Below are 12,993 nucleotides of genomic sequence, written 5' to 3' on the forward strand. Positions count from 1 at the left end.
TACCCCCGCACTAGCTGGGGTGTGATGTACCCCAACACGAGCCTGCCCTGCACTAGCTGGGGTGTGATGTACTCCTGCACTAGCCTGTCCCACACTCCTGGGGTGTGACGTACCCCCCCATTAACTAAGGTGTGACGTACCCCTGCATTAGGTGGGTGTGATGTACCCCCGTACTAGCCTGCCCAGCACTTGCTGCGGTGTGACATACCCCCCCGCTAGCGTAGGTGTGATGTACCCCCACACGAACGGAGGTATGCTGGACCCCGCACTAGTCTGCCCGGACTCCTAGAGTGTGACATACCCCCACACTAGCCGGTCGCAGTGCAGGCTAATGGTCTTTAGCTGTTCCTGAATGCGCCTTGCTCTCGTCCTCTGTGAAACGGGCTGAGAGCGAAGCACACTAAGATCCCTGGTGAGGCGGGTCAGCAGGGTGCCCGATCGACGAGCGCCCTAACACACACCAAGGCTTGGGCTCAGACCATGACGCTGGAGGGCCCAGCCCAGCGGGTGCTACTTGGGGGAGCCCTGAGCATGGCCTACCCGCCAGCAGCCTCTCCCCGGACATGGGCCACCCAGGACAGGCAGTGACCAGGTAAATAGCATCCCCTGCCCCCCATCTGCCCCTCTGTGCCCCCATGTCCTACCCCCACCCCAGCTGCCCCTGCCCAGGCCCCCCAAGGGCCTGCCACCATCTCCCCCTCCCCCCCATGTCATAGCCCATCTGCCACTAAGAGTCCTGCCTCCTAGCTATCTCCCACCTTATCTGTCCCCCTCCCCAGCCCTCCTACCCCACAGGTGCTCCTCACTGTGTCCTGTCCCCCAACCCCATCTGCCCTAGGCTCTGCTTCCTGTCCCCTCTTTTCCTAGCTCCCCACCTCAGCTGTATCCTGAACTCCCCCAGGTCCTGGCCCCAGTCCCCACTCTGTGTCCGGACTCCAGCCCCCCACTATTATCCCCACATTGTTGCATGGCCCAGACTCAGGCTAGGGACCTCCCAGCCTGGTGCTGCTCCCCCTGCTCCCTAAGGTGCCATTCAGATTGACACCCAGAGGGGTTCACTTAGGATGGGGGGGCAGAGCCCAATGGGGGGGGCAGTGGACCCCCACACAGAGTCCCAGCACATGGTGCTGTTAGGGGCAGGGTGGATTGGTTTAAATCAAGGCTATTTAAATCACCAAGTGGAAAGCCTCAATCATTGATCGTAATCAACTTTTCCCATTTGTACTTCAGTTCTTTTCTAAAGAAAGGTGCATTCTCATTGGCTGATATCACTGGTAAAGCATGTTGGTTTACAATGAAAAAGAGCCTTTACGCTGGATTTGGATGTTCCACTCCCATGGTTATGGGGTCAGAGCAAATGGTGGGGATTATGGAACCGAAATCTAAACAGGCAGAAATACCCCTGGTCATATCTAGTCAACATCATCACCCAATCTGACCCTTACCCTACACCACAGACAGCGGACCTGCTAGATCTACCGGGGAAGCAAAATTCATTAGCACTCTGGATTGGACTCGCAGATATTGGCAAATTCCTTTAGATTCTGATGCCCAGGAAGTCAGCTTCTGTAGTGGAATCTGGCCGATCTGAGTTTAAGGTTATGCCCTTTGGATTAATTAGTGCAGGGCTACCTTTCAGAGGCTTGTCAGTGAGGTACTGCAGGGCTTACAGGTCTTCGCCAGGGCCTATGTACACGACTTGGCTATTTTTAGTGATCCCTGGAAGACCACCTGAGCCACATGGGAATGGTATTGCAGAGGCTTAGAGAAGCCAGCCTCACTGTCACGGTGTCCAAAGGCAAGATGGGGGCCGGGGAGGTACCTGATTGAGGACACAAGGTGGTGCAGTGGGTTTGTTCACACTGAGTCTTTAAGAAGCCGTTCAAAATTGGTCTGTTGCACAAACCAAGAAGCAGATCCAATCCTTTATTGGTCTGGTCAGCTATTACTGGAGGTTTGTAAAGGGAGTTAATGAAATTGTGCCCCCATAACAAACCTTACAAAAAAGGGGAAGCCAGACTGTGTGATGCAGACTGAGGCCTGGGAGGAAGGCTTCAAGGACATGCAAAAGGCTTTGTCTACAGAGCCAGTTTTCATAAGCCCCGAATTCAGCAAACCCTTTGTGGTGTGCACTGATGCTTCTAATGTTGGGTTAGGCACAGGGCTAATGCAGGCTGGGGTGGAGGACAAGAGCCCCCCCGTTGACTTCTTAAGTAAAAAGTTGACCCCCACCAAACAGAACTATGCTGTCATCGAGAGAGAATGTTATGCCATAGTTTAGGCTATTAAACAATTTACACCTTATCTGCATAATGGAAATGTTACCTGCACAAAATTCTCTGTTACTCACACACTCTAGGGGCACCCACCTTTACCCAGTTCCTAGGTCTCGAGGCGTAACCCTGTTAATTTAAGTACCCACCCTTACCCAGTTCCTAGGGCTCAGGGTGTACTCTTTGCGGAGTTGCAGGACCTTTTATCAATGAAAGAGCCCTACACAGTAATATCCTTATCCTCTATTTATTAATAATTATCAAGCAGAATACACATGCTAAGCATACAGTGCTGTGCTAACCAATCCTGATCATGCAGACGGACTTTCCCTTTTGGCCAGGCAAGGTCAGTCTCATCTGGATTGTGGTCGCTTCACATTGTGGTCGTGCAGAGGATTCTTGGCAGTTCTGATCTTAGGCTGTGTCTTAGAGGCGAGTTCTTCTTCTTCTTCCAGGTCTTTCCCTTTTCTTATTCTTCTTTCCTTCTGCTGGTCTCCTTCTTGGACCCCAGTTCATATAGTGAAACTTAAGTCCTGCTTAGCTCTACTTTAACCAATCATTTTACTGAAATTTTACTAAACAATTCTCTAACCTATTCTAACATATTGTAATATGGTTGCACCAAGCCACACGGACCAATTTGAGGCATTACACTGCAGGCTAGCTCTGCAGGAGTATGACATGGTAATAGCTCATAGCAAGGGAAAAGAAAACGTAGTGGCAGGTGCCTTATCAAGAATAGGGAACCCTGAGGCATATTCAAGAGTCCCTTCACCATTTTTGCACTGGGAATGTGACGCTGGCAGACCAGGTGCCAGCTCATGCCAAGGACCCCATGCCTCAGATGAACACTGGCAAATGCCGAGCTGGAATCAGGCTGGCTCGCCTGTTGTGGCAGTGTTGTTAAAATAGGTATTTGAACGACAATGGTTCGTGCTTAGAAGTTATTGAATGCTTGTGAGTCGCAGCCTTCATTAATCTCACCTATAACAGCTCTATCCCCTATTGGAAGGTAATAGTTGAGCAGTTGTATGGTAAGCCTCTGTGACTGTGTAAATCGCCAAACAGGAGAGAGACATTGACTGGTGCAAAGTGCTGATCTGCAACCGAAAGTGTTACGTCCTGCCTCATGGGTCCAGCGACACCAGACAGACTATTGTAGGATGATAAGGAGGACGGAAGACATTTGTTGTTTTGCCCTCCACACCACGTGAAGATGGGTCAAGCAAGGGGATTCCTCCCATCAGCTGAGCTTGCAGCTCAGAGCACAATGCTAAGAGTATCTCTGTGCTGCTTGGAATTGGGGGCAGGTTTACCAGGCATAAGCAAGAGGTCCTCAGTGCTTAGCCTGGGTTAGCCCTAAACAGAGCTTGCTTATTATAGGCACTTCTATTACCTTTTGAAACTTAAGATTGCAACTCATTTGTGTCTCTGCTTACCTGCTTTAACCTTGCCAATAACTCTCGTTCCTTTTCCTATTTAATAAATCTGTATATAGTTTCTTACAGGATTGGCTAAAAGCATTGTCTTCGGTGTAAAGATCTTAGGTTGAGCAGACCGGGGTGACTGACCCTTTGAGACTGGGAGTAACCTGAATGTTGCTGTGATCGTTGGTGTAAGGGACCATCTATCGCAAAGGCAGGCTCGCCTGCATGGCGAGACAGATCAGAGTACCCACAGGGACTGTCTGTGACTCCACAGTTAGGCCACTTTAGTGCCTGAGGAGTTTACACTTGATACTTGGTTGGTGAAATCTACGTATAGAACTCACTGCCAGTTTGGGGTTTGTGCCCTGGTTCTTAACTGCCTGCCCTGAGGTTGGGTCCCACGCTACACTTGCTCCATTTGAGAGCCACTGGGGAGAGCTGGATCCCTAGAAGGACATTCACTGAAGATGGGCTCCAATCGCAGAACTGGGAGCGGCTGGGTCTAGCACTGAGCCCTTCCAGGCTGGCTGTTCAGATCGGTGGCTTTGGTTCCTGTCCACAGTTCTCCGACATGTCTACATGGGGGTTACAAACTAACGTGGTCCAGATCAACGGAGAGAAAATAATTCTCTGGTGGTTGGCGCTCACGGCACAGTCTGGGACCCACCTGTGAAGGGCCCTACAGAAAGCCATTAGGCTGTGGTTGCTGGAGTGGGGCCACGGCCCGGGGGCGCGCAGCACAGAGAAGAACGGGGCTTCTGTCCCTGCTGCCCAGGCAGCCTGGCCACAGCATGTGCCCTTGCCAGCCCCGGGGGCATGATCTGGGATGTGCAAAGCTCCGGCCAGGCTGGGCTCCCCGAGGGAACAGGGCCAGTGCGGGCGGTGCCTGCCCCAGAGATGGGCCTGGGGCTCAGAGAGCCACACGGCCCCTGCGATGGTCTCCTGCCCTTTAGGGTCAAGCAGGGTCAGTGTGTGTGTGGGGGGTCTACCCAGCCCAGCGTCCTGCACTCAGCTCCCCTTCTCCTGCTGGGGCCAGGCCAGACTGCAGCCCCTCCGCTGCGGGGTGGGCCGGGCTCTGTGCATGGGGCAGCCGGGCTCCTCCAGCCCCTCTGGTGTGGGGCGGGCCGGGCTCCATGCACAGGGCAGGCCGGGCCCCTCTAGCCCCTCTGGTGTGGGGCGGGCCAGGCTCCGTGCACAGGGCGGGACGGGCCCCTCTAGCCCCTCTGGTGTGGGGCGGGCCAGGCTCCGTGCACAGGGCGGGACGGGCCCCTCTAGCCCCTCTGGTGTGGGGCGGGCCGGGCCCCTCTAGCCTCTCTGGTGTGGGGCGGGCCGGGCCGGGCTCCGTGCACGGGGCAGACCGGGCCCCTCTAGCCCCTCTGGTGTGGGGCGGGCCAGGCCGGGCTCCGTGCACGGGGCAGGCCGGGCCCCTCTGGTGTGGGGCAGACCGGGCCCCTCTAGCCCCTCTGGTGTGGGGCGGGCCGGGCCGGGCTCCGTGCACGGGGCAGGCCGGGCCCCTCTGGTGTGGGGCGGGCCGGGCCCCTCTAGCCTCTCTGGTGTGGGGCAGGCCGGGCTCCGTGCATGGGGCAGGCCGGGCCCCTCTGGTGTGGGGCAGACCGGGCCCCTCTAGCCTCTCTGGTGTGGGGCGGGCCGGGCCCCTCTAGCCTCTCTGGTGTGGGGCGGGCCGGGCTCCGTGCACGGGGCAGGCCGGGCCCCTCTGGTGTGGGGCGGGCCGGGCCCCTCTAGCCTCTCTGGTGTGGGGCGGGCCAGGATCCGTGCACGGGGCAGGCCGGGCCCCTCTAGCCCCTCTGGTGTGGGGTGGGCCGGGCTCCGTGCATGGGGCAGGCCAGGCTCCCCCAGTCCCTCTGGTGTGGGGCGGGCCGGGCTCCGTGCATGGGGCGGGGCCGAGCAGGGCCCCCTCCCTGGGGCTGGGCCCGCCGGGGGCTTCCCCCGCTGGTGACGTCAGGAGGGTTCCCTCCCCGCGCGGACGCAGCCCGGCCGCCCAGGGCCGCAGCCATGGCCGAGGCGGCGGGGAGCGGCGGCGGCAGGTCCTGGAAGCGTCACATCGTCCGGCAGCTGCAGCTGCGGGACCGGGCGCAGGGCGGCCGCTTCCTGGACGTGGTGCAGGCCTGTGAGCGAGCGGGGCCGGGGCGGCCGCCTGCGCCGTGCTGGGCGGGGGCAGGGGGAGCTGGCGCCCTGGGGGGGGTTGATTTGGGGAGGGGGTGTTCGGTTTAGGGGGACAGAGGGAGGGGGTGTTTGGTTTGGGAAGGGAGGGGGACAGGGGTACCTGGAGCCCTAGGGCAGCAGGTGTTTGAGGGGGGGGCAGGGTTGGGGGGGCGGGGTTGATTTGGGAAGGCAGGGGGCAAGGGGTAGCTGGAGCCCTGGGGGGAGGGGGTGTTTGGTTTGGGAAGGGAGGGGGACAGGGGTACCTGGAGCCCTCGGGCAGCAGGTGTTTGATTTGGGAGGGGTAGCTGCAGCTGGGGTGGGGGGGTTGATTTGGGAAGGCAGGGGGCAAGGGGTAGCTGGTGCCCTGAGGGGAGGGGGTGTTTGGTTTAGGGGGACAGAGGGAGGGGGTGTTTGGTTTGGGAAGGGAGGGGGACAGGGGTAGCTGGAGCCCTCGGGCAGCAGGTGTTTGATTTGGGAGGGGTAGCTGCAGCTGGGGCGGGGGGGTTGATTTGGGAAGGCAGGGGGCAAGGGGTAGCTGGAGTCCTGCGGGGGATGGTGTTGGTGCAGCTCAGGGGGCTGCCTGCTTCGGGGTAGGAGCAGACTTTGGGTGGGGGAGATTGGGAGGGGTCAGACGGGTAGGTGTGACCCTGGGGTGGGTGGATTTTAGGCAGTGATGGAGGGGAAAGGGGTAGGTGCAGGCCTGGGGGGGGAGTGTACTTGATTTGCGGGAGGGGCAGGACTCGCTGCGGCTCGGGTTAGTGGGTGCGTTTGAAGGAGGAGCAGCCCCTCGTGTGTGGTGATGGCTGAAGCGCCAGGGGAAAGGGATAAGGCCACCTTCAGTTTTTGTTACCCAACAAACTGTTGTGTAGCCGGGTCCTGGCCCTTCCCCCTTCTCTCAGCCTCTCACTGGATGAGTCATTTGTTTTGTAGCTGCCTTTGAAATATAAATATCCCTTTTCTGGCCGGGAGGTGTGGTTTGCTCAGAGTTTTGTGCCTAACTCTGCCCTTCTGTTTTGACTTGTAAACGTGAGCTCCGACGCCGTCCTTGTCCTCCCCCCACCCTGTCGCTTGTGCGTTCTGTGCCCTGGCGTGTCTCTCCGTGCCGCAATGTGCGGGTCAAATGCCCATTCTGGAGGCAGCCGGAATTGCTGACTCTCCCACACCCTCCCCCTGGCGAAATAAACGAGATGTCGCCTAGCCGAAAGAAAGGTTTCTGTGGTGTGGAAGAAGGAAAGTGAGGGGTTGGTTAGATCCGTGTTCTGCTGACCTCGCTCTGAACTGCGACCCTGGCCATCAGAAAGAAGGCTTGTTCCGGGCCTAGAAGGAGCAGAATGCTTTAGCGTGATAAAGGCAGGTGAAAGTAAAAGCAAAAGGATGAAATTAGCCGAGGGGAGAGCTCTAGGTTGCGTATCAGAGAAGTCTTCCTGGTTGTTATCAACTGTTCATCTTGTGCAAGCAACAAACATCTTGAAAGGGAGATTAAATCATGTTTCAGGGCTCAATCCAATATCCAATTATTAGAGGCGGGAATGAGACCTAATGGAGGGACAGGTGCTACGCCTTCCTCTGAAGCAGCCAGCGCTGGCCGCAGTCAGTGACAGGATATGGGACCAGAGGGATCTCAGGACGGATTTGACCAAGCAGCCCTTATGCTCCCCGGTCAGGATCGGTGTCCTATTGTGCTAGGTGCTCTACAAATGCACAAGCGCAATCCCTGCCCTGAAGAGCTGATATCCCAGGCTTTGATCTGGTAAGAAGCTCTGTTCAGATGTGCCTCTGAATACATTTTCAGGATCAGGGTCTAACTGAAGTCAGGTTGCAAGGAGTGGGTCTAATAAACAGTACGGGGGTGGCTCAAGGTGACTGATAAAATCCCAGGATCACATAGTTAGGGAACAGCTGTATGAATTGGATTCTTGCATTTGCCCAGTTCCAATTGTTTAAACCTCAGATTATTTTCGATATATCTATTTCTATTCAAAATAACAGTCATTTCCCAGATCCCTCCATGTCTCCTGGTCAAGCCCACCCCAAAATTCAGTGACTGCCAGAAACCATCTCCCATTGATCGCTGTGGGATAGTCTCCTTGGGGACTTGGTGGAAGCCCCACCCTTGTGACCTTTTGTGGGTTGTATGGTCTAGTTTTAAAAGTCCTGGAGGGAATAATCCTGCCATGGCCTCAGGGAGATAGATTGGAGGAGCTCAGTGCCTCAGTTTCCCCATCTGTACAATGGTACTGACCTCCTTAGGAAAGAGTGTTGAGATCTGCTGATGAAAAGTGCTGTATAGGAGTTGAGTATATTAGGGCTTTTCCTTTGCTCAGGTCCATGACTATATCTGCTTTACACTTTTCAGATGGGCATCCAATATTTCTCACATCCTCACCCCTGCTAAGTGGCTGCTTTGCGTCAAAGGTTACTGTAATCTTTTTGCATTGCTAATAAGTCTTTACATTTGTACCTTTCCTCTCCAAGTGCTTTCCAGGCCCTTCAGTTGCATTTCTGATCCTGGATCTGGTTTCACCCTAATTTTGTGTCGCGCCCCAGAACCAAAGCAAAAGAGCATGTGAAGTATGTGTCAAGAAAACCACGTGCCCTAGTATCCTCTGCAAGGATGGCTAGACTGTGAGTCTTGGAAGAAGGCTCTTGGGAGAGCACAGCTCTTTCCTTGACGTGTGTGTTTTGAGATTGGCAGGGAATGTCTGGGTGTGCTTTCACTTTCTGCTCCTCAGAAGGGGAGGCTGAGTCAGTCTGATGCAGACTGGTCTGCTCTATACAAACACTTCGTTGCTGACAACAGATGTAGGCACCGGTGAAGCACTGAACCGCTGCTGAAACCTGCTGCGGTCTGCACTTGTATCTAAATCAGGTTCAACACTGCTTCGGCTCGCTTCCGTATGCCCGTTTTCAACAACAGGTCATTCTTGTTGTGTAGACAAGGTTTCGTTGTTATTCCTGTTTTTTGCTTTGCCCTCTGACTCTGCGCCCTGGGGGTTAGGTAAGAGAGAGGCGTCTGGGGTACAAAAAAAGAAAAGGTGAAGTGAGCTCTAGCTCATGAAAGCTTATGCTCAAATAAATTTGATAGTCTCTAAGGTGCCACAAGTCCTCCTTTTCTTTTTGCGGATACAGACTAACACGGCTGCTACTCTGAAACCTGTCTGGGGTACAGTAAGTCAGGTATCCTTCACTTTGGGGATGGTGAAGGGCTAAAACACAGAAAAGAGCAGGGAAAACCCACTCCTAAAAACAAACACAGGCAGAATCATAATGGGGGGAAAGCCCTAGTTTATTCCCCTTTAAACTCTTCTCATCTCATCCAGTTTGGATGCCCTATGTTAGTTCACTCTGTCTCCGTTTCCGACTCTAGCTGGAGGAGAGAAGGAAGAAGATCAGCTGCGGATCTGCCAGCCAGGGAATTGGAGGGCAAAGCCTCTAGGCCTGGTGGTGCAGTTCCAGGAGGCCGATTTCCAGAGAGGAAGGATGGTGCAATGGTTAGGGCACTAGCCTGTGACCCGGGAGCCTTGGGTTAAGTTCCCTGCTCTGCCAGAAACGTCCTATATAATCTCGGGCAGGTCGCTTAGGCCCAGGTCCATGAAGGTGTTCAGGCTCCTAATGACCATTGATTTTAAGTACTTTTGGGGAAATGGGCCTTAGTCCCTTTGCGCCTCACTTTCCCATGTGTAAAGCAGGACTAAAACCACTTAGCCCACGGGGAGGTAGCGAGGGTAAATACATCACAGGTTGTGAGCGGCTCAGATACAACAGTAATGGGGTACAGATACGATGGATATATCCCACTGCAGTAAGATAGGGTTACAGTATAGGCCAGGACTCCTGGGTTCTCTTTCCAGCTCTTCCAGTGACTTTGCGATGTGACTCTGGACAGTCTCTTAAGCTTTTTGAGTGTCAGTTTCCACCTCTGTGAAATGACCGTACTTTTACGGGTGCAAGCGTGTGCTGCTTTGAGTCTGACAGTCACACGGGTGTTGTAAAACGGAACTAGTTCGTGTCTGGACAGCCGGGGGAAAATGAGACACCGACTTGAAGTGTCTTCCCCGAGGCCGGGTTATGATTAGAACTTGGGAGTTTCGAACGCCCAGTTCTCTTCGTTCATCTAGACGGGTCACTGCTGCTGGCAGGTCTTTTGAGATCCCCCCAATAAAAGGCTCTGTAGAATTGCAACGGGTGAAGTAACATAATCCCCTTGCCGTCTGTCCCACCTTAAGCTACGGTCCGGCGGAGTTAAAAATGCAAGGAGGGGGGATTTAAAATTCACTGCTCTCAAATGCTGTCCCACGTTCAGGAAGAGGGCCGCCACCTGTCTCCTGCTCTTGCAGGTCTTTCTCAGATCCTGCAGGCCAGTCTCCTGCTTCCAGTCACAAAGTGATCCCTGGCTAGTTGGCTGAGGAGACACTTCTTATAGGGCCGCACAGTTGGGGGCGTTATAGGGGGATTGTGCTTTTCTTGGGGGCATCCGGCATTAGCTGCTAACAGAGATGACCCGAACCATTACTCTGTATCTGGTGCAGCAACTCCTGTGTGTCAAAGGGAAAAAAAGGTCTCTCCAAGTCATGTAAATACGTTTCCGTGCACCGAGGTTTATTCTGCTTCAACCAATAGTTATTCTCTCTTCTGTGAGGGTGATTTTTTTCTCTTTCATTTTCAGTAGCGCTTCTCTGTCAGAGTTGGGGAGCGTGAATTTTGACCCCTCCCCATCAAATTATGCAATATTGCTTTGCTGTATGGCCTCTGGAAAGTGACTCAGAACCCACCAGGAAGTGCCCTTTTTTACAGGCTGGTTTTCATGGTCACAGCTGAGCCCGGCTGACAGCTGTAATGCGCAGCTTGTCTTTCCACCGGTGGTGTTTACCATTCCTCTCCGATGTAGATCCACAGCTTCCAGTCTGCATTATAGAATCATAGAAGATTAGGATGGGAAGAGACCTCAGGAGGTCATCTAGTCCAACTCCCTCCTCAAAGCAGGACCAATCCCCAACTAAATCATCCCAGCCAGGGCTTTGTCAAGCCAGGCCTTAAAAACCTCTAAGGATGGAGATTCCACCACCTCCCTAGGGAACCCATTCCAGCGCTTCAACACCCTCCTAGTGAAATAGTGTTTCCTAATATCCAACCTAGATCTCCCCCACTGCAACCTGGGACCAGTGCATTACTGAGTGCACCGTGCCAGGGAGTGTCTTGGAAAGGACTCAAACGTCAGCTAGTTCCCACTGGCTCACCTCTTGGAAGGTCCAAGTTGCCGTAATGAACGCTGGTGCTCTATGCTCTGCCCTTGCTCCCTCTTTGCTCCTGGGTCCAGCTCAAGCTGTTGACTATGCTCTATTACAGGCCCTCAAACTGTGGGGTGCGCTCCCCTGGGGGGCACAGAGGAACATTAGAAGACTGGAAAAGGGCAAATATAGTGCCCATCTATAAGAAGGGAAATAAGGACAACCCAGGAAATTACAGAACAGTCAGCTTAGCTTCTGTACCTGGAAAGATACTGGAGCAAATAATTAAGCAATCAATTTGCAAACGCCTAGCAGATAATAAGGTGATAAGTAACAGTCAGTGTGGATTTGTCAAGAACAAATCATGTTAACCAACCTGATAGCTTTCTTTGACAGGGTAACAAGGCTTATGGATATGGGGGAAGCGGTAGACGTGGTCTGTTTTGACTTTAGTAAGGCTTTTGATACTGTCTTGCCTGACCTTCTCATAAACAAACTAGGAAAATGCTACCTAGATGGAGCTACTATAAGGTGGGTGCATAACTGGTTGGAAAATCGTTCCCAGGGAGTAGCTATTAGTGGTTCACAGTCATGCTGGAAGGGTATAACGAGTGGGGTCCCGCAGAGATCGGTTCTGGGTCTGGTTCTGTTCAATTTCTTCATCAATGATTTAGATAATGGCATAGAGAGTGCACTTGTCAAGTTTGTGGACGATACCAAGCTGGGAGGGGTTGCAAGTGCTTTGGAGGATAGGATTAAAATTAAAAATGATCTGGACAAACTGAAGAAATGGTCTGAAGTAAATAGGATGAAATTCAATAAGGACAAATGCAAAGTACTCCCCTTAGGAAGGAACAATCAGTTGCACACATACAAAATGGGAAATGACTGCCTAGGAAGGAGTCCTGTGGAAAGGGATCTAGAGGTCATAGTGGATCACAAGCTAAATATGAGTCAACAGTGTAACACTGTTGCAAAAAAAGCAAACGTCATTCTGGGATGTATTAGCAGGAGTATGGTAAGCAAGACACGAAAAGTAATTCTTTCTCTCTGTTCTGCGCTGATTAGGCCTCAACTGGAGTATTGTGTCCAGTTCTGGGCGCCACATTTCAGAAAAGATGTGGACAAATTGGAGAAAGTCCAGAGAAGAGCAACAAAAATGATTAAAGGTCTAGAAAACAGGACCTATGAGAGAAGATTGAAAAACTTGTGTTTGTTTAGTCTGGAGACGAGAAGCCTGAGAGGAGACATGATAACGGTTTTCAAGTACATAAAAGGTTGTTACAAGGAGGAAGGAGAAAAATTGTTCTCGTTAACTGCTGAGGCTAGGACAAGAAGCAATGGGCTTAAATTGCAGCAAGGGAGGTTTAGGTTGGACATTAGGAAAAACTTCCTAACTGTCAGAGTGGTTAAGCACTGGAATAAATTACCTAGGGCAGTTGTGGAATCTCCATCACTGGGGATTTTTAAGAGCAGGTTGGACAAACACCTGTCAGGGATGGTCTAGATAATACTTAGTCCTGCCTTGAGTGCAGGGGACTGGACGAGATGACCTCTCAAGATCCCTTCCAGTTCTATGATTCCAGGGTGTGTGGCGGGACCCGGACCAGCCCCCCACGGGAGGCAGGGAGAGAGCGCCACCTAGCCCTGCCCCCGACCATGGCCCTGCACCTAGTCCCGTCCCCAGCCTCAGCTCCACACCCAGCCGAGGGCCCAGCTACTGGTCCTCACCACGGCCCAGCTGCAGCTCCGCTCCCAGCCCTGTTCCCGCCTCCAGCCTCAGCCGCTGGCCATGGCTCCGTTCCCGGGCCCAGACCTGCCCACAGCCTCGGCCCCCTGCCCTTGGCCTCCCTGCTCCCGACTCCGGCTCCTGGCGGGAGGCGGAGGGGAGGGGAAGGGTAG

The 12,993-nt window shown here is 53.7% G+C and overlaps 1 protein-coding gene across 3 annotated transcripts in view; it reads left to right on the plus strand.

Annotated features, from left to right (window-relative positions):
- Nucleotides 1–5,658: 5,658 nt before the first annotated feature.
- Nucleotides 5,659–12,993, plus strand: part of ATG16L2 (autophagy related 16 like 2) — a 63,116-nt gene continuing 55,781 nt past the window's right edge. For all 3 annotated transcript variants that reach the window (XM_073333807.1, XM_073333838.1, XM_073333817.1), the window contains exon 1: nucleotides 5,659–5,828. In XM_073333807.1, coding sequence (XP_073189908.1) covers nucleotides 5,714–5,828 — 115 coding nt within the window. In that variant the 5' untranslated portion in view covers nucleotides 5,659–5,713. The remainder of the gene's footprint in view (nucleotides 5,829–12,993) is intronic.

The sequence above is a fragment of the Lepidochelys kempii genome, chromosome 1 (assembly GCF_965140265.1).
Source record: "Lepidochelys kempii isolate rLepKem1 chromosome 1, rLepKem1.hap2, whole genome shotgun sequence".
NCBI classification, from domain to species: Eukaryota; Metazoa; Chordata; order Testudines; family Cheloniidae; genus Lepidochelys; species Lepidochelys kempii.